General features: G+C 48.5%; 1 protein-coding gene across 7 annotated transcripts in view; it reads left to right on the forward strand.

Moving 5' to 3' along the window:
- Nucleotides 1-20,688, forward strand: part of Steap3 (STEAP3 metalloreductase) — a 71,746-nt gene that overhangs the window by 9,617 nt on the left and 41,441 nt on the right. For 5 of the 7 annotated variants that reach the window (XM_090342944.1, XM_090342939.1, XM_090342943.1 and 2 more), the window contains exons 2-3: nt 15,491-15,990; nt 17,919-18,446. In XM_090342944.1, coding sequence (XP_090199070.1) covers nt 15,491-15,990; nt 17,919-18,446 — 1,028 coding nt within the window. Of the gene's footprint in view, nt 1-8,100; nt 8,228-15,490; nt 15,991-17,918; nt 18,447-20,688 lie in introns of those variants that run through there. The other 2 variants (XM_090342942.1, XM_090342945.1) reach the window with 2 other exon arrangements.

The raw sequence follows: 20,688 nt of genomic DNA on the forward strand, positions 1-20,688 counted from the left end.
TGCAGCTATCATTTTTTTCATGCCATAATGGGGCTTGAACTCAAAGTCCTCATGCTCTTCCTTGGCTTTTTGTCCACAGTTGGTGCCCTGTCACTTGACCCACATATTCATCTCTGGCTTTTTGCTAGTTAGTTGGAGATAACAGTTTCATGGACTTTTCTCCCTATGATGACTTTGAACTGAGCTCCTCAGATTTCAGCCTCCTATGTAGATAGAACCACAGATCTGACCCACTAGCACCTGGTTCTTCCCATCCCACCCTGACTCCCTCAATTTCTACATAAGACTAAGCAAATAACCTCAGCCAAGCCCAGGGTCCACAGCTAGTGTGCACCAGGGTTCAAAACCAGAGATGCTACCACCCTATTCCCAGGCTGGAGGCACTGGCCACTCTGCTGGGACTGGCAGGCAGACAGTCGGTGACTGCTAATGAATCATAATCTCCTGCCCTTTACGCACTCCAGGGCTTAGAGTCTGTTAACCAAGTGTTCTACCCCTGAGCTGCACTCTAGTCCCAAAGAGCCCACTTTTAAGCCTCCTTCAGCTATCAGATTAAGAGATTAAGATGTAAAATCTATGTATAGCTCCACCAGAATATCACACTAACTCATGGTTTAACTGTAAAGGAATGTGGGGATTGGCAAAGGGCTATTAGGCTTTACCACAGGTAGAGACCTTGATTCACCAGCAAACAGCAGTGCTTCCATAGTTAGATCCCCTCCTATCACTCTACGTTTCTGGTACTTGTGGTGTGGTAGTCTGGCTACGGGGAGATTAGGTCTGTTATTTTCATGATGGGTTTTCAAGGGTGACAGGACATCACATCCACAGTTGGGGTGAGGGGGGTCAGAAGATAGAGGGTAAATTGGCCCTAAGCTGGGCTTTAGTGTGTTTGTATATTGGGGAGTTGGTCTGTACAGGGCTCCTTAGCATTGGAGTCAGTGAGGTTGCTGTCCAGTAAGCCCCAGTCTTAATGTGAGACTTGAGCAGCTTTAGAAGGTGGGACAAGACCCTCTGCAGCTGGTTCTTGGAGATGGCTTATATTAGCCAGGTCTAGAAAGGAAGCAAGCCTTGGATCCAGCAGCCAAGGGCTCTGCTGGGGGCTGGGTGGCCCACCATCCTGGAAAGCCCCACCCCTAGAATCCTGGATCTGTGGGTAGAGATGGAGATCACAACTCCAGGCTGTTAAAAATATGTCCAGGCTGCTTTTTGTCCTACCTGGGCCCTTGCTGTCACTAACTTCCATTGAACATCTAGAATAATTGTGCCAGGTACTGAAGAGAGGGGTCCTGAGAATGGGGAAGCCAGGATATAGCTTTGAGCTCAGTGGAGCCCCACCTCCCCCCAGCCAGGGCAAATGAGGCCTCAGGAACTGAGGGGTGTTTGTGCATTCTGCCTGGCAGGGGTTCTTGCCTAGGGAAGTGTCCTTTCCGCTTCTCTAGGATGGGGAGGTCCAGGAACACACACAGGGCAGACAGGAACACAGTGTGCAGAGCACTGCTGGAATACCTGAGCACCCCCTCCTCCCCAGTGCCTGGGTCTCATAGGGGTCTGCCCAGAAACCTACCACTCATGCTCCCTTGGGATTCTCTTGACTTGAAAGCGCTGTGTCTCCTGGAGCCAGCCATCACAGTGGGCAGAGTGTAGACTTAAGGCTTTGAGTACTTAGGGGCAAAAATGCCCTAAGTGCTCAAGAGCTTAGGCTGGATGATCAAGCAAAGTATAACTTCAGTGAGTCAGAGAGATCTTAAAACCAGGGAGGGAGTAGTAAGGCAAGGCAGAAGGGGAAGGTCCTGGAAGGGAAGTGGAGGGAGTAGTAAAAAATAAAAAGTCTCTATATTGGCCAGTGCTGGAAGCTTCCAGAATTTGCCCCTGCTTCAGGAGGCTTCACTGCAGGGGAAGAGACAGCTCTTCAGGGCCCACCTCAATGAGTGCCATTCAGTTTCTGCTTTAATTAGTATTGGTGATTGTAAGAGGTAAGAGGATACCTGCTTTCAGCCTGGCACTGGGTGGTCTGGTGATCCAAGGTCAGCATTGCTCCGGGCTACTGTTCTCTCCAGCTTTTTAGCAGACTGAAAGCAGTCACCTGGTCTCCATAAGCCTAAACTGGGCGTAATTCACTTCAACACTGCAGAAGTCTGCAAGACTCTGTCTCAAGGGATGGCTGCTGTGGCTGTAGGGTCAATTGAAAGCCACAAGCAGCAGCTGGACATATCCCCGTGTCTTCTGCTAACACTCAAAATGTGCCCTCATGGCAGAGCTGTCTTCTGTTTGTGGATTCTGTCTGTTTATCTGTCTTTCTCCTTACAGTGGGCACTATGTGACAGATAAAGATGACAGTGAAGCCTTAGCCTGAGTGAGAATTGTCACTCAATCAGCCATGATAATGGAAATAAATGGCCTCTGTAGAAATTCATAAATTGCTGCTTTCCTTTTTTCTTCCTTCCTCCTTCCCTCACTTCCTCCCTTCCTCTCACCCCCCTCCCCCCCCCCCCCCCCCCGTCTCTCATCTGTGTGTATCTTAGGGCTTGAACCAGGACTTGGGTACTTTAGCTATTGTCTCTGAGCTTTTTTTCCTCAAGGCTAGCACTCTACCTCTTGAGCCACCCCACCACATCTGGCTCTTTGCTGGTTACTTGGAAAAAAGAGTCTTAGAAACTTTCCTGCCTGGACTGGCTTTGAACTGCAATCCTCAGATTATAAGATTACAATAGAAACCACTGGAACCTAGCTAAATTGTTGCTTAAAGGTCTCTCCCTCTCCCTATCCTTCGCCTTCCCACTCCCCCTCTCTCCCTCTCTCCCTCTTTCCCTCTGTCCCTTTTTCACTCTCTCCTCTCTTCCCCCTGGGTGTGCACTTGGCATTGGGATGACATATGTTTTATGCATCCTTGGTTCTGCTGGCTGTCCCACCACAGTTCCTGAAGCAAAGACACCAGAGTCTCACCCACTAATTACCACCAGGGAGGTTTCCTCCCAAAACAGGAAGTCAGGCAGAATTGCTCTCTCTCAAGACATTGACTATCAGTCATCATTCCTGGGCCAGTCACTGAGGCCAGCAGTACCTGGAGCAACTCAGCTGCCTGGCAGGCCCTATCTGAGAAGCTGCAGTCAGGCTTGACACTGGTGGAAACCCGAATGAGAGGGGTGGTCCAGCTCATAGTACAGCTACAAAGGCTTCAAAACTTCAGACCCTTGCATTGGCCAGATGGCAAACCTTCCTGAAGCTGGTAAGTCCAGATAGGGTTCAGATCAGCTCAGAGGTAGCATGGAGAGAGTGGCAGGCCCTAGTCTTAGCCTGTAGCCCCTGGCCTATCACCAGAGAGTCCAGAGAACTAGATTTCTCCCAGAGGGCTGCACTGCCTTCGGCTGGCAGCAAAAAGTGCAGTATAATGGGGTTCTTGGCAAAAGAAAGGAAAACATGGTCTCCTCTGTTTCTTTCAGCCTCTTGTAGAAGGAGGGGAGTCCAGGCAATTAAAACAGAAGCCTTTTCAAAGTAAAGGGTTCCAGGATTTATCACAGTACCTGCAGGTGGCTAGAGCAGAGAGCAGTAGCTTTGTGGGTTCTAGTGTGCATTTCTGTTAATGTTTATGGTGCATTTCTGTAGAAAGCAAGTCCACTGGGAATTACAAATTTTACTTATTGGGAAGCATTTCTGCTTTGATTTATCACGGAACTGAAGCTTCAAGTAATCGAACCGGATTTTTCTAGGATGATTCGAAATCTAGATATTTGTAAAAAGCCTTATAAATTATTCATTCGCTTTTATTTTGCAAAGTGATGTGGGGGTAAAATTCTGTTTTCCATCAGACCAAATGTGTGTGTGTGTGTTTGTGTGTGTGTGTGTGTGTGTGTGTGTGTGTGTTGGCTAATGTGTGTGTCTGAGCTTTCTGTCTTCTTTTTGGTAGTTACATATCCGCCTTTCTTTTTAAAAAATAATGACTTTTTATGATGTCTAAATAATAATTCCAGGCAGTACTACAAAAATATAAAAATAAAATGTTTTGTAAGAGTCCATCAGAAAGGGAAAATGCCCACAGAAGAAATATAAATGAGGCAGTTATGATGTGTGTGGCCCTTACCTCACTTCTCTATCCTGACTTGAAGCAGTCTCTGTCCTGTCTCTTCTGCCCACTGTAAGAGGTACTGTGGGAAGGGAGAAGGACTGGTGTCCCTCTTGTTGGACCTGTAAGCCTGAGAGACCCAGAAAGAGCGCCTGAGGCTGTGCTGGTTGTGGTTTTAGGATCTATAAGAGAAGACAGGCATCTCTAGGTTTTGGGCCTCAGAGTGATGATCTAGGGAGTGGGTTAGGGAAGCTCAAGGGGAAGGGAAAACTGAAGGGAAGAAAGCAAGCATGAACCGCTTATTGGCCAGGAAACAACCTGTGACACCCTCCCTGCCTCTGATGCAGTGTGAATGGAGAGACTGGACATAACCAGGCTGTGGTAGACCCTTGTTAGGCCAGAACTAGTAACCAGGCCTGGAACCAATCCCTTAACCTGTCCATGCCACAACCAAGGTCATGACCCCTCCAGAGTGAGAGTCTGGCCTCACCTCCTAGTTATTTGACTCCTGATTTCAGCTGTAATGCTGCCAGGTACTTGTTGGGCACTGGGGTATGCCAATTCTGTTCCTTCTTGAGGGAAACTACACAGGGAAGTTATGTGACATAAAGGGGGTGCTAGCGAGCATCCCCAAGATCTGCTTCTGTCTGCCTAGCCAGGGTCCTCCATTATATAGAGTCCCCAACTTTCATAGTTCAACTTAGAGTTTTTCAGTAAAGTGAGATTTGTTTACCTAATTGAGAGGTGTGAATTGTTCATAAGAAGGGCAATAGGTTTACTATTAACATGAACATGTGAGGAGGGGTGAGGGGATTGGAGAGCTAGCCCCACTGCTTCCCCTTGGACTTCTTAGGAAAGGTGTCTATGCCTTCCTATTGGACCTTGAGGAAAAGGACCTGAGGTCCCTACAACCTGAGCAGAAAAGAAGCTTGAGATCTGGCTGGATCTCAGACATGAAACTACGGAACAGGTTGGCCCAGGCTAGGCAAGGCAAGGCATGACTGCCATTGGTCGGACCTCACCTGTGTCCTCAGGCACCCCTGTCTGATGGAGACTGGGTGCTCGATGTGGTTGTTCTGCCCTAGTGTAGAAGCCATTGACCCAGCACCCCCTAAGCCTCCATGGAGTACACCCCATTCTGAGTTATATTCTGGGTGCCCCACCAACCTGGTGTTTCTACTTTGATCAAAGCTACAGGAGCCTTTTATGTATTTGTATTTATTTGAAATATTTAAACACAGCTCTGCACACAGAGGCTTATGTGTCAATAAGTTTCCTAAACAACGAAATACTAGGCTAAATCTAGCCTATCATTAGACTGCAGTGGGATCAGACACCCATGTGTTACTTCAGCATCCCAGGGTGCAGGAGGCCACAGCTAGGTTCTGGAAGAATTGCCAAGACCCATAGGCACACCCTGCCCTCAGGCCCAGAATCCAGAAGTTACTCCACTGAAGCTATCAACACCCATTGAACACCTACTGGGTGCTAGGCCCAGAGACACAAAAATAAAGAAGTTGGTGGGGAAACGGGCATAGAAAGCACCCAAGTGCTGAATGAATCCTAAACTGTGAGGTTCCATGCCCCACCCAACCCCCCCCCCACACACACACCCCATCCATGAGCTGTTTCTAGAGTTAGTCTTGTGAGCTATTTGGAACTCTTGCAAAAATTGGCCCATGGCAAGATTGGGAAGGGGCTGCATGCAAAGCAGCTGGCGAGATCATATAGGTCAAGGTCACTGTGTCTGTGAGTCAAGAGGAAACAGCTGCCCAGAGCCAGGGGAATGCCTTCCAGTGGCTTCCTGGAAAGGGCATTCATATTACAAAAATCAGAGGACAATGACATCCCCAAGCCTGGCACTCAGGCTGCCAAAGGCAGGCTGAGCTCCTTAGCTGAAACCCTGGAGCTGCCCCTGTGTATCTTGATTTCCTCACCCTATCCTTCCATTCACTCCTCCCCAGGGCTGAGCCTCCTTCCTGACTCTGCAGATCCTGCACCATGACCAGGGTAAAGGCAGGGCAACCACAGCCCACACGACCCACTGGCCCCAGGCTTTGCATCTACAGATCTCCCTGGAAAGCAAGAAATCACCTGACCCCAGACGCTGAGGCTGCAGATTCAAGCACTGCTCCCGGATGGCATCCTGCCTGGCTGGATTAACCAGCCCATAGGGAGCAAGATGCTCTCACAAGCCACCTCCCTGGGCTCTCTAGGCAGAGTTAATCCCTTCCTCCCTGGCTGGGCCCTCACTGAAGCACTTTATTCCCTACCACACAGCACTGTTGTATATAGTGTCTGTCACTGGCCCTTCTCCTAAAAGCACTTGGAAGATAGGTTGGCTTCTGAGCCTCTCTATGGCCCTAGTGATTTTCTTCCTGTTAGTACCCATTGGGGGCTCAGGAAATCATAAATGGGAAAATTTCTTAAAGGAGGTTTGGTCAAACTGAGCTTAAGGTGAAGCTGCACAGGCTGTGCACTGCACAAGTGCAGAGGGCCCTGTCCTAGACTGACTCCTAAGTGAATGATTTCTCTAGGAGATGCAGCAAAGGGGACCTGAGGCTGGAGCTCCTCTTGCTGCTTTGAGCCCCTGGCCTTGGTGCTGGCCTTGGTCTTCCTCTCCTCCTTTCCAACCAGCTCGGACCACCTGACGTCCCCATGATGAGCTGCTCCAAAGAGTCAGTCTCCTTGGCCAGGTTGTTGAATTGAGGAAGTGAGACAGTCCTGGATGGAAAGTGGTCATCTGACTTCCCCCCACCCCCTTCCTGCACTAGTATTTGAGCTTGGGGCCTTACATTCATTTGGCTTGCTTGTTGGTTGGATCCCTCCCTTTTGAACCAAACCTCTAATCTAGTCTTTTGCTGGTTATTTTAGAGAGGGAGTAGAGCAGACTTTTCTATCTAGCTAGTGAAGTTAGCCTTGAACCTAGATCTTCTTGATCTCGGTCTCCTTAGTGGTTCAGATTACAGGCATGAGCCAGCATGTCCAGCACCATCTGCCTGAACACTCAGTCCTCTACATCTTGCCTGTCCCCTCTCAGATCTTGGTGACCCCTTCCCAATACTACTTGTCTCCTCGACCCCTCCCCTGGCCCTGCTGCCCTTCTTCCTCAAGTCTCAAGACATCAGTGTCTCCTCTCTTCCAGCCATCTTGGGAGGAGGTAATGTGTGTGAACTTTCAGGGCATTATCTCAGAGCACACTTTTAGAAAACTTAAAAGTAGATTTTTCTCCATTTGATGTATTGATTTCATGGCATCTATTTCTGCTTGATATAGACAAAAAAGGGTTTTTAAAAATCCTAGACAGAGAGGAATGTAATGAAAATGGAGTGATTTAACAGGCCCAGAGTTGCCCTTAATCTAGCTCCTAGAACCCCTACCACAGCATATTAAAGTTACGTCATCTCTTCTAGTAGGACACTGGGCTCAAAAAGGTAAATGGCTTCTGCAGCCCCTGGCCAGTGAGCAGTCAGGCTGGGACATGACTCAAGCTCCTCCAAGCTGTCTCCTTGTCCAGTGACCTTGATGTTCTCTAATGAAGATCCTTAATAAATCTAGACTATTCAGATGTTTTACTGGTAGTAGCATTGAAGGCTGCAGCAGAGCCTGGCTGGGTTAAGCTGCCAAGGACTTAATGTGGTTTAGAGGGCAAGATTTGTAGAGCCTTCGGCCTGCTCTGATTTGGGAATGGGCTTGCTCCCTAATTTGGGAATGGATGAGCTTGGGAGGAAAGAGGTTTTCTATGGCTCCTCGTTCTGCATTATCATCCATAGGCCATATCTGGTGATGGCCCTCTTTGCTGGTAAGGTCCCAGAGTGGAACAGGCATCACAAAGAGAGTTAGCCCAGCTGGCTTTTGTAGGAAACTATTCTAATCCATTAATACAGATGCCAATTTACTTTTTAAATAAGTTAATTTAATTGCTATGCTGGTATTGGGGCTTGATCTCAGGGCCTGGGTGCTGTTCCTTAGCATTTTTTTTTTTTTTTGCTCAAGGCTGGTGCTCTTTCTAGTTGAGCCATTTATTTTTTATTTATTTTTTATTTATTTATTTTGTTTCTTTTGCTAGCTAATTGAAGATAAGAATCTCAGGGACTTTCCTGCCTGGGCTGGCTTTCAACTGTGATCCTCAGATCTCAGCTTCTTGAGTAGTTAGAATTATAGGTGTGAGCCATGGATACCTGGGTATTTTTGTTTATTATTATTGTTGTTGTTATTTGTTTTATTTTGAGACAAGGTCTCACCACATTGCCCAGACTGGTCTTAAACTTCTGCCTAGCATCATGAAGGCCAGGATTACTGACCCAAGACATTATGCTGGTTCTAATTACTTTGGGTTTGTTTTTTTTTTGTCGGTAACAGGGCTTGAACTCTGGGCCTGGGCACTGTCCCTGAGACCTTCAGCTCAAGGCTAGTGCTCACCACTTGAGCCACAGTACCACTTCCAGTTTTCTGGTGGTTAATTGGAGATAAGAGTCTTATGGACTTTTGTGCCCGGGCTGGCTTTGAACTGTGATCCTCAAATCTCAGCCTCCTGAGTAGCCAAGCTTACAGGCATGAGCCACCAGCACCTGGCCTCTAATTACTTCTTATGGATTCTACCTGGTATCATCTTTCAGTGTCTCAGCATGAGGATTTAATTTCAACCTACAGGACTAAACATATTCAAACCATAGCAGGAAACTAGTCAGACCCAACATCACACTTAGCAGATTTATAGTTGTGGTTGATTTCCAGCTGCACACAGTATTTAAAACACTCCCTACTCTAGACAACTGAGAGCATGGCAGCTGGATGCCTCCCAATCCTCCCACCAGAACATGTGTGCTCCATTCCTGACCACCGGGGGAGCTGGTTGGGTGGGCCTGTGACCTCAGCACACCAGCATACCCCACAGGGCCCAGGAATGGTGGTCTGTTCATGTGAGTGGCAAGGCAACTGTAGGGACAAGTCCGATCCATCCTTGAGGTGGTTCAAACTAAGGTACTATTTCTCCTCTAGCAACTAACAGTATTAACCACTCTCTGGAGCTCAAGGGGTGTAGAAATTTAAACTATGTTAAAAGCAACCAGAGGCTAGGCACTGGTGATTCACGCCTGTATTCCTAACTACTCAGGAGGGTGAGATCTGAAGATCATGGTTTGACACCAGCACAGGCAGGAAAATCCATGAGACTCTTATCTCCAATTAACCACCAGAAAACTGGAAGTGGAGCTGTTTCTCAAAGTAGAGCTCCAGCCTTGAGCAAAAGAGCCCAGGGATAGCACCCAGATCCTGAGTTCAAGCCCCACAACCAACAAAAAAGAAAGAAAAGAAAGGGAAAAAAAGCAACTAGGAAATAACTGTAGAAGGATACAGAACCAGCAACATCATGTCAGAAAACTAGGCATGCTGCTCATGGCAAGTCTCTAAGAGCTTTAAGAACTTTGTAGCTTCTTAATATACCGGTGACAGTCTGTATCTCAACTTCTTTTTTCAAAACATAATTTTTCTCTGGGTGTGGTAAAAGGGATGGAAGTCAAGGCACATGCTGGGCAAGCATATTAAAAAATTATAATCAACATGGTTGTGTGTGTGTGTGTGTGTGTTGTGTGTGTGTGTGTGTGTGTGTGTGTGTGTGTGTGTGTGTGTTTGTACCAGTACTGGGGCTTGAACTCAGGGCTTCATCCTCTCACTGGTCTTTTTCTACTCAATGCTGATACTCTAACACTTTAGCCATACCTTCACTTTTGACTCTTTGCTGATTAACCAGAGAAAAGAGTCTCGCTGATTTGTCTTTCCAGGTTGGCTTTAAACTGAAACCTTCAGATCTCAGTCTCTTGTTTAACTAGGATTACAGACCAGAACTCAGTTGATTGTCAACTTTTTTTATTACAACTTTATTTAACTATAGTTCACATACCATATAATTCACTCACTTAAAGTATACAAGTCAGTGGGTTTTTTATTATTTAGTATGTTCAATTGTACAGCTGCTACTGTCGAGTTGGTAATATTTCCACTGTCTTAGAGCGAAACCTTGTATCACTGAGCAGTTTCTCCCCATTCCCTGGCCAGTGTACTCTGTTTTTATGAATTTGCTTCTTTTATGCATTTCACTTAAATGCAATTATATAGTAAGTGTAGTCCATTGCAACTAGCTTACTTTCACTGCTAGGTAAGCATAATACTTTCAAGATTCATCCATGTTAGTGCAGCCATTTGTATTTAATTCCTTTTATATGGATGAATATCATTACATCTATGGACAGACCACATCTGTTGCTAAACTGATAAGTCTCTGAGTTATTTCTTCTTTCTGGGTATCCCAAATGGTGCTGTGAATACTGATGTACATATATTTTGTGCACCAATTCTGGGCTTGAACACAGTCAGTGCCAAGGCTCTGTCTCTTTTTGTTCAAGGCTAGTGCTCTACCACTTGAGTCACACTTCCATTTCCAGCTTTTTCGTGGTTATTTGGAGAGAAGAGTCTCACAGACTTTACTGTCCGGGCTAACTCTGAATGGAATCCTCAGATCTCAGCCTCCTGAGCAGCTAGGATTACAGGAAGGAGCTATCAGTATCTAACTGATGTTCATATTTTTGTATGGATATATGCTATCATGTCTCTTTGGTGTATTCCAAATGATTGGCCATGAGAAAAATCCTTTGTTTACCCAGGTACAGGGATATGTGCCTGCTTTACTAGCTGCCTGAGAGGTCGAGGTGGGGGAGGATCCTAGCTTGACGATAACCCAGGCAGAAAGTTTGCAAGACCCTTTCTAAACCAATAGCTGGACATGGTGGTGCATACCTGTCATCCATCTCAGCTATGTCAGAAAATGAAAAAGGTACATTATGAACCAAGTATGGGACTGGGCAAAAGGCAAGACCCTATCTCAAAAATAACTAATGTATGGGGCCAGGAGTTTAGCCTAGTGGTGAGTGCTTGCTTAGCATGCACAAAAACCCGGGTTCGATTCCTCAGTACCATATGCATAGAAAAAACTGGAAGTGGTGCTCTAGCCTTGAGAAAGTCCAAGGACAGGGCTCAGGCCCTGTATAGAAAAGGGCTAGAGGTGTGGCTCTGTGGTAAAGCACCTGCCTAGTAAACCTGGATCTGAATTCAAACTCCCAACTTTTCAAAACACACAAACATACATGCACACATGCGCGTGCGCACACACACACACACACACACACACACACACACAAATCTGAGGACCTGTCAGACCCTTTACCACAGCAGCAACACCACTTAACACCTCTGTGTTAAGTTGTTAAGAGTTAGAGTTGTTATGACTTCTTTATGTATTTAGAAACAAGTGCCTCATCAAATATGTCATTTGCCATTTTTTTGCCACCCATTATGTGGGTTGTCTTGTAACTCTCCAGATGGTGTACCCTTGAACAAATTAGAAATTTAGCAGGCTCTGGGGATAGGGCTTGCAGAAGAAAGCAGTCGTCTAACAGTGGGAAAAAATGCTGATGACCTACAAAAATGTTCCATAAAAACCAAAGGCGACGGGCTGGGAGTTTGGCCTAGTGGTTAAAGTGCTTGCCTAGCATGCATGAAGACCCGGGTTCGATTCCTCGGTACCACATCATAGAAAAAAGCCGGAAGTGGTGCTGAGGCTCAAGTGGTAGAGCTCTAGCCTTGAGAAAGTCCAAGGACAGTGCTCAGGCCCTGAGCTCAAGCCCAGGACCGGCAAAAAAAAAAAAAAAAAAAAAAAAAAAAAACCAAAGGGGAGCAGGGCACTGGTGGCTCACACCTATGGTCCCGAATAGTCAGGAGATAGAGGTAGGGAGGATCACTGAATGAGACCTACCTGGGAGATACAGTGAGCCCCTCCTCTCAACCGGTAAGGCAGATGTGGTAGCTCTAACCTGGCATCTCGGCTACCTAGGAAGCCACAGATTAAAAGCTATAGGGGGACAAAAAAATGTGGCCTTGCCAGAAAAATAACTAACATATTGAAAGCGGATATGATAAGACACAACTTAGCAAGCACGAGTCTCTTGAGTTCAAAATTATCCTGCCCCAAACAGAACAAAACCAAATGGGACTGAGAATATTCTTAACATATGCAAGGTCCTATGTTTGAGCCCCAGAAATTGAAAAAAGTAAGAACACAGGGAAGATTGAGCAGTTTGGGTCTTAAAGTATGAACTGTACTCTGGAGAAATTTTTGTACTCCTAAGATAATTGGCGGCTGGTCCTGGCTGCTATATGTCTAAATGCTGTTTTTGCCCAGGAGGAAAAGGTTAGGAGCTGTTGGTGCCACCCTTAGGGCGTGCCTGAGAACAGGCTGGAGCTGGCATGTTGCCCATAGGCCAGGCGTGGTTCCTGGCCATAATCACAGCCCATGATCTGCCCTGCCAGGAAGTGGAAACAGAGATACCCAAGCCTCAGGCAGGTAGCCTGGTCTATATGGAGGTTACAAATCTGACCGGCCAGCAATGTGATCCCCCACTCCTCTGCTCCCAATCTATAAATAGAATCCCAGGGGGACCCAGGCCTGGCCAGAGGCCCAGACAGGCCTTTGAATGCCCTTACCTTCTTCAGATCACATACTCAGACATCCAGGGCCTTGCAGGGATTCTCACGACCTCCCAGCCCCCATCCCTACTGGCCTTCTGGCCTGCAGCAGGGCTTAGGATTTGTGGCGGCTGCCTAGGGAGAACTTGGAGCAGTCATACCTACACAAAGAAAGGGAGGGAAGGGGAAGGGGAAGCCATCCTGAGAGGCTGGGTGATGCCCATCAAGAGTAGCAATGGAATCATCCCCTGCCTATGGTTTCCTTCTGCTGCAGCCAGGACCCCGAGGGCCATAATCCTTCCCCAGGATGCTAACTATGGGTTCAGCACAGATTAGATTCCAAGTCTAAGTCTGACCACCTTTTCTCACCCTGGTTTGGCTCCATGCTGTTTTGGGTCCGTGTTTCTTCAAGACCATCCAGTGTTGGGTCAATCCTGTCTAGCTTTACTTTGGAAGCTGGCTTTATCCCCACCTGGAAAAGAGCCTCAACTGAGCCCTGCCCCCATGTCAGTCCTCTGTGGACAGGTTTTATCCATCCCCTGCCACCATCTCACAAAAATTTTAAAGAAGTCGTCACTAATGCAGACTCTACCTATCCATCCTTACATTCCCAGAGCACTCAGCAGTTGCTCAGGGGCAAAGACAGATATCAGACTTTTGTCCATCAGAGAACCCAATTAGTGCCACCCATCTGCTGACAAATGTGACCATGCCTGTCAGGAAGGTTCCTGGTGGTTCACTTCCTCCCCATCAGAAGAGGGCAATGTGTGTGTCTCCTGCCTCACCAGCGCCAGGTGGTTTGGCAGCAAGTGCCCCCTCCAGCCCAGCTCTCATCCCTGCCTTTGGGACAGAGGGACACTGGGAGGGCCCCCCACTCCTCCACCCTTGACCTGATGCTGGTGCAGAGCATAGTTTCTGCCGCCCCCCCCCCCACACAGTGATGGTAACCTGCCTGCCCAGGGCGTATCATAGGCCCAGTATGGTTGGGGGATCTGCCTACTAAAACTACTTATCCACAAAGAATCCTACCTATTCCCTTTTATAGCTGGGGAAAGTAAAGTGACCAGTGACTGATGGTAGACCATCCCTGCTACCCTGAGTGAGAGAGGGTGACATTTTAAAACAACTTTAAAGATGGGAGAGGAAAGACAGAGCAACCCCTTCCATACTGACTGCAGATCTCAGCTGTGTGGTACTTGCTCTGCATCTCTCCCTGCCCCCTGGGAAGAAGATAGGCTGCCATGTCCCTTCTCTTACTTGCCTCTGTGCCATCTTGGACATGGTTCTCAACCATCCTAACCCTTGGGGAGATACTTAGCCAGGTGTGCTCTGTTGTCCCAGCTACATAGGGTTTGAATCAGGTAAATCATAAGCCCCAAAGTTCGAGGGCAGTCTGCAATCCACTGTTTTTAAAACGGGAGGGAGGGAAGGAAAAAAAGCAAGCTAACATGGTACCTAGCTCGTGGGCTCCCAAAAGGGCTATTACTCTAGGACTCAAGGAAGGCCTTCACAGCAGTATTTGGTCTGTCTGAGGAATACCATAAATAGGATCTGTTGCCCTCTTGTAGAAAAGTCCAAGTCACAGTTTTTCAACCATTTAAGATCATATCATTGACATGGGGATCTACTGGCAGGGACCCAGCTTCTAGGACACACAGCTAATATATGTTAGAGCCAAGCCTCATTCCCCTTGCCCTACCCTGTGTTAGAGCCCACCCTAGGGTTACAAAGGAACCAACATGGAGCACAGATACTATTTTCCTTAAGAGTATTTTAGCACTATTTATGCTTCTTTAGTAGCCTGCTGGATAGCATGGTCTAGTGACTGTGCAGGTATCTACCGTAGCTTTGAGTAAGAGAAGTTTCATTAGTATTGGGTGAACATTTTCACAGCAGTGGAACCTCTCACCTGACCTTGGTCAGTGTTGGGGACAAGCTCACAGGACCTGCCACTACTACCATGATTTGTGCTCACCATTGTGCCTGAATAAAATCTGGTGACAGTTAAGATAGAATTTAACTATCTGGGTTTGCTGCAGACTCTTGGTATCCTACATGTCCATTCATACCATAGGCTTACTGAAAGAGATCCCAAAGCACACGTATGGTCTTAAGATCCCATCTCTGTCCCCCAGCTACAGTGTCCATCAGCCACAATGTTCATTCATCCATATAATAGATACTGAACTCTACACCAGCAGCAGGCCCCATGATAAGGAGCCAGGTCAAGGAGGACACCAGTGGCTCATTCCTGTAATCCTCACTACCCAGGAGGCTGAGATCTGAGGATTGGGGTTTGAAGCTGGCTCACACAGGAAAGTCCGTGAGACTCTTATTTCTCCTTAACCAGTAAAAAAGCCAGAAGTAGGCTTGTGGCTGAAATGGTAGAGTGCTAGTCTTGAGCAAGAAAGCTCAAGGACAAGAACCTAGGCCCAGAGTTCAAGCCCACTTTTGGCACATAAGCAAAAAGATCTAGGTCCAGCGAGAGGCTCTGCCTTCACCTACTTAAGGAAGAACTCAAGAGGGACCACTGTGCAGAGCAAGAAGAAGCATGGATGCATGTTGGCTCTACCTGCCAGTAGTCACAGACAATGCCCCACAAGCTGGCTGCATGGTCATTCCACATTGCATAACTCATCTGCAAAGAATCAGGACAGAAATCCCACCCCCCTTCCCAGCACTCAAGCCTATCAGTCCCACGGAAAGACTTGGTGGCAGGCAGCAGTTCCCGCCCCCCCCCCCCCCAGCCCCTTGCTGAGTCTGGCTCCTCCATGGGACTGGGACAGGGAGTGCTCAGAGAACACCTGTTGGGCTGAGGCCTGGCCCTCCATATTGAACAAGAGGAGGAGGTGGCAAGCACAGAATCCGGGTGCTCTCCAATAACCAGTTTTCTGTCTTTTCTTGCAGCCACCAAAATGTCAGGGGAGATGGACAAGCCCCTGATCAGTCGCCGCCTGGTGGACAGTGATGGCAGCCTTGCTGAGGCCCCCAGTGGGGCCCCCAAAGTGGGCATTCTGGGTAGCGGGGACTTTGCTCGCTCCCTGGCCACACGTCTGGTGGGCTCAGGCATCAGTGTCGTGGTGGGGAGCCGCAACCCCAAACGCACAGCTGGCCTCTTCCCTGCCTCTGCTCGCGTAACTTTCCAGGAGGAGGCGGTGAATTCCCCGGAAATCATCTTCGTGGCAGTGTTCCGGGAGCACTACTCCTCGCTGTGCAGTCTCAGTGAGCAGCTAGCTGGCAAGATCCTGGTGGATGTTAGCAACCCCACCGAGCAGGAGCACCTTCGGCACCAGGAGTCTAATGCTGAGTTCCTGGCCTCGCTCTTCCCCACCTGCACAGTGGTCAAGGCTTTCAATGTCATCTCTGCCTGGACCCTACAGGCTGGCCCGAGGGATGGGAACAGGCAGGTACGATCACAGCAAATAACAGTTCTCTTTACAATAAATATGTGGTGCGGTTTCCTCTTAAGCTGGCAGCATGCCAACTTTTTATAGATAGTCTGAGGTAACCTCATAACTGAAAAAATCTATTTTACTTGAAGAAACCTAAGAATGTTAGTGATTTTTACAGGTCCACAGCTGGTGAGATGGGATTTGAACCTTAATCCTATGGATCAGAAATCCATGTTCTTTCTGCTAGTTTTTACTATAGTTTGTTTTTGTTTTTTGTTGTTTGTTTTTTTGCCAGTCATGGGGACTGAACTCAGGGCCTGAGCACTGTCCTTGGGCTTTCTCAAGGCTAGAACTCTACCACTTGAGCCACAACCACTTCCAGCTTTTTTTTTTTCCTATGTATATGGCACTGAGGAATTGAACCCGGGCCTTCGTGCATGCTAGGCAAGCACTTTAACCACTAGGCCAAACTCCCGGCCCAGCTACAGCTTTTTAGGGATACTTAATTGGAGGTAAGAGTCACGAGCTTCCTGACTGAGCTGGTTTAGAACTGTGATCCTCAGATCTCAGTGTCCTGAGTAGCTAGTATTACAATTGTGAGCCACTGGTGTCTGGCCTTTTCACTGTTTTCAAGTCAGGGAGGAGAGACGTGGCTTATAAAATTGGATTCAGAAAGAGGGCAATAATACTCTTCTGTGCCATATCCTAAGAGAGGCAGGCGTGTCCCAAACTTCATCACACACATGCCCAGGGCTTCCATGAACAGAAGCTAGAAAATGGCTCTATAGAACAGGCAGAGTCGCATGTGCATCACAAAACATGTGGGAACACTAACTAGGACAAGATGACTTTTGATGCTAAAAATCCACCTGCCCCTTCCCTACGGGCAAACAGACAAAATTCCACAAGTATAAGAGAATGTCCACCAACCAATCCAGCCAAGGACCAGCTGTGAGGAAGAGTGCAGAGGTGCCCAGCCAGCTCTGACTGCAGTGCCTGGAATCTGGCTGCACCCTGAGATCACTGACAAGGAAGAGTGGGCAGGAATAAGGTGTAGGCCTGGAGGAACTAGTATAAACAGGCCGGCTGGGGAAGGCCTCAAGATGGGTTTGAGCTTGGGCTTACCTTATGTTCTTAGATCAGAGCACAAGGAGGGTATTCAAGATTGTGATCACAACCTACAAAGGTTGAAAGATAAGAAACAATACTCCCAGAACCCCAGTTTCCTCATCTGGGAAATGGGGACCGGAGCCCCTAACTGAAGGTTTATGGGAAGCTGAGGAATTGTATATGTAAAACCTGGCACAGACTAGGATCTCAGTGAGCAGTGAGGAGCTGGACTGGATTCCAGCTGTGTCAGCAAGGCTGGTGAGAGCTTCAGGACCTCTAGATACCAACATGCCCTTAGAGGTTGCTCTATAGGAACTGTGGGCTTCTAGAATCAAGGCAGACATGGGATGGCTTGGGGAAAGCCTGTGTGCTGAAGTCCCCATAGACGTCTATATAGAGGGATGCAACTATAGCTGCACATTCTGAACCACACACAAAATCCCTTTCCCAGAGTCAGCCTGGTCCTTAGAGGCAGCTGTTCCAGGGCCCAGTGGGAACTGCCTGGGCAGGCAGGCACTCACCGGTGGCTGTTGATGTCAGTGAGCTGTGCAGAACACTCGCTGTGATTAGCATCTCCATTAGCATCTCTCCTTGCATGGTGGGCCTGGCTGGGAAGTCCTGGGGGAACCAGGACAGAGTCCTGGCCTGGGACTCAAAGCCACTTTATGCCCTCAGTGTACCATTAACTGCTAGCTCCCTGGACACATCCTTGCCCTTATGTGCCTCGGTTTCTTTAGCTTCTTGGTGGGTTGTTTGGCATGGTGGTGGCTGATGCCCTGCCTGCCCCCATGGCCTGTGAGTCCATCTGATTGTCCCACCCCTCCTCTCCATAGGTGCCCATCTGCAGTGACCAACAGGAAGCCAAACGTACAGTCTCGGAGTTGGTACGTGCCATGGGTTTTATGCCGGTGGACATGGGCTCCCTGGCCGCAGCCCGGGAGGTGGAGGCCATGCCCCTGCGCCTCCTCCCGGGATGGAAAGTGCCCACCCTCCTGGCACTGGGGCTCTTCATCTGCTTCTACGCCTACAACTTCATCCGGGATGTGCTGCAGCCCTATGTGCAAAAAGGCAAGAAGACATTCTACAAGCTGCCCGTGTCCGTGGTGAATACCACACTGCCCTGCGTGGCCTACGTGCTGCTGTCGCTGGTGTACCTGCCCGGCGTGCTGGCAGCCGCTCTGCAGCTACAGCGGGGCACCAAGTACCGCCGCTTCCCTGACTGGCTGGACCACTGGCTGCAGCACCGCAAGCAGATCGGACTGCTCAGCTTCTTCTGCGCTGCGCTGCATGCGTTCTACAGCTTCTGCCTGCCGCTGCGCCGCTCCCACCGCTACGACCTGGTCAATACGGCCATCGAGCAGGTACCAGTCACACCCACCTCCCGCCATGGCTCGCAGCTGGTGCCGGAGGCCTGCAGTGGCCAAGGACAGGCAGATACGGTTCCAGGCCGGGCCCCTGTGGCTCACACTTGAAATCCAGCTACTCAGAAGAGTCTGAGATCTGAGGATTGGGCCTCCTAGCTAGCTCTGGTAGGAAAGTCTGTGAGACTCTGATCTCCGATTAACTACCAAAAAGCTGGAAGTAAAGATATGTCTCATGTAGTAGAGCAAGGGCAAGATGCAGTTTTGTTTTGTTTCCTGTTAGTTTTTACCATGTGAGCCATACCCCAGTCCTTTTGCTTTGTTTGCTTATCTTTCAGGTATGGTCTCCCACCTTTTCCTTGGCCTCAAGTTAGATCCTCCTACCACTCCTACCATCCTGAGTAGCCGGGACTGTGGTCATGTGCTGCCATGCAAGCTCAGACCAGGATGGGGTTTTAAAGGGATCAGGGAGGCCTGAACAGTGCTGTATGAGAAGAGATATAAAGCAGCTGAAAGCCTAGTTGGTGGCCAACTAGAAGTGCCACAGGCTGACAAGGCCACAAAAGCAGAGACCTCAAGTAGTAGCAGGCCTGACACATTTGAAAGACAGCTAAGAGGCCCGTGGGGTTGAAGACCAGGGAGCAAGTAGAGGTTGAGACCTGCCAGACCTGGGACCTTAAAGGCCGAGGGAAGGCTTTGGCCTCAGGCCCTGAGGGCCTGAGGCAGTCAGTGAAGGATTGTAATTGGGGGACTGAGGGCCTGCCTGATCACTGGCTTGCTTTGGCTGACTGGCCCAGAGCAGCCAAGCTGGCCAAAGGCAGACACTGCTGTGCTGACCTCACACTCGGTGCAGTGTTGGCAGGGAGTGGGATGGGAGCTGTAGAGGACAAGAGGTGTTGAAGGCATGTTTTGTAGCGAGAAGATGCACAGTTGCTGAAGTAATGAAGTGAGGTTCACTAGTAGATATGAAGTTAGTAAGGGCGACTCTGGGGTCGGAGTCTGAGCACCCCAAAGGCAATGACGCTTACAGCCAACAAAGGGAAGGCTATAGAAGTGAGTGGTTTGGTTTGGAGTGGGGGGGGAGTTATTGTTATTTATTTAGAATAGACATGATGCCCTTCTACCTGTGACTCCCGGGCAATGGAGGCCTTCAAGCCAAACCGGGTAGGAACAGGAGGCGGTACGTGCAGAAAAGGCCCCACTAGCCTCCTTGTTTTTAGTTCACAGTTGATGATTGACTCTTAGACTTAGGTTCAGCACTGCAAGCAGCATTGTACCATTTTTTCTTTCTTTCATCCCTTTACTTCCTCCTACCTTCAGCGCTAGGTCCTGTCTATACCAGGGCACTACTTGGGTTAGGTGAGATATGTATCATCCCTTTTTGTCCCAGCTGGAGCCCTGCAGCTCCTCATCCTGCTCATGATGTAAGGATCCTGATGAGGCCAGGCCCACAACAAGAAGCCCAGCATGTAGCCTCTCCTCCCTCCACATAGAACTATTGAGCAAGGCCAGCTACTGCCTAGGAACAAACATCTCAGCCTCCACCCACTCTTGGTGCTCCTGCTTCCCCACTGGCAGCTTCTCAAAAGCCCACAAGTCCCACCTACAGACACCTGGTGCCATCCCTGCAGGCTCTGACTTTCTGAGAAAGCAAGTACCTCCAGCTTCAGGCAGAGGAGCAAGATGCCTGCAGAAAGTAAAGGGAAAGTCACAAAGCCCATAAGAAAGCTTGCTGTTCTAAGTACCATTGTAAGAGCTTTTCAGCCCCTCTGTCAGCTCCTTTATCCTCTATCTTGTTCTTATAAGGCAAGAGCTGTACTACCCTTAATATACCAGTGAGAAAACTGAAGCAGAGAAAGGTTAAGTAACTTGACTGTAGTCACAAAGCCAATCAGCAACACAGGTAAGACTCAGAACCAGCCTTTCCATCCCAGGTCCATGCTTTCTATAGGAAAACAGAGCCAAGTTAGCAGCTGGTAAAAGATCTCAGACTCTCCATCCACCCATCCATCCATCCATCCATCCATCCACTTACTCATTCAATGAGCACCTGCTCTGACAGGCCATGGTGCCATAGGAAGGAGTAAGAAGGTCCAGCATTGACTTTGTTTCAGATTCTCTTGTGTGGTAGAATGGAGACCTGAAGGTCAGCATTGGACTCTCTTCCTACAATATCACTGTTTAGGTCATGACCTTGAGCAATTTCTAGGCCCTCTTTTGTTCTCCAGGACCTCATGTGTTG

Source organism: Megascapheus bottae, chromosome 12, assembly GCF_031878675.1.
Source record: "Megascapheus bottae isolate mThoBot1 chromosome 12, mThoBot2.hap1, whole genome shotgun sequence".
NCBI lineage: Eukaryota > Metazoa > Chordata > Mammalia > Rodentia > Geomyidae > Megascapheus > Megascapheus bottae.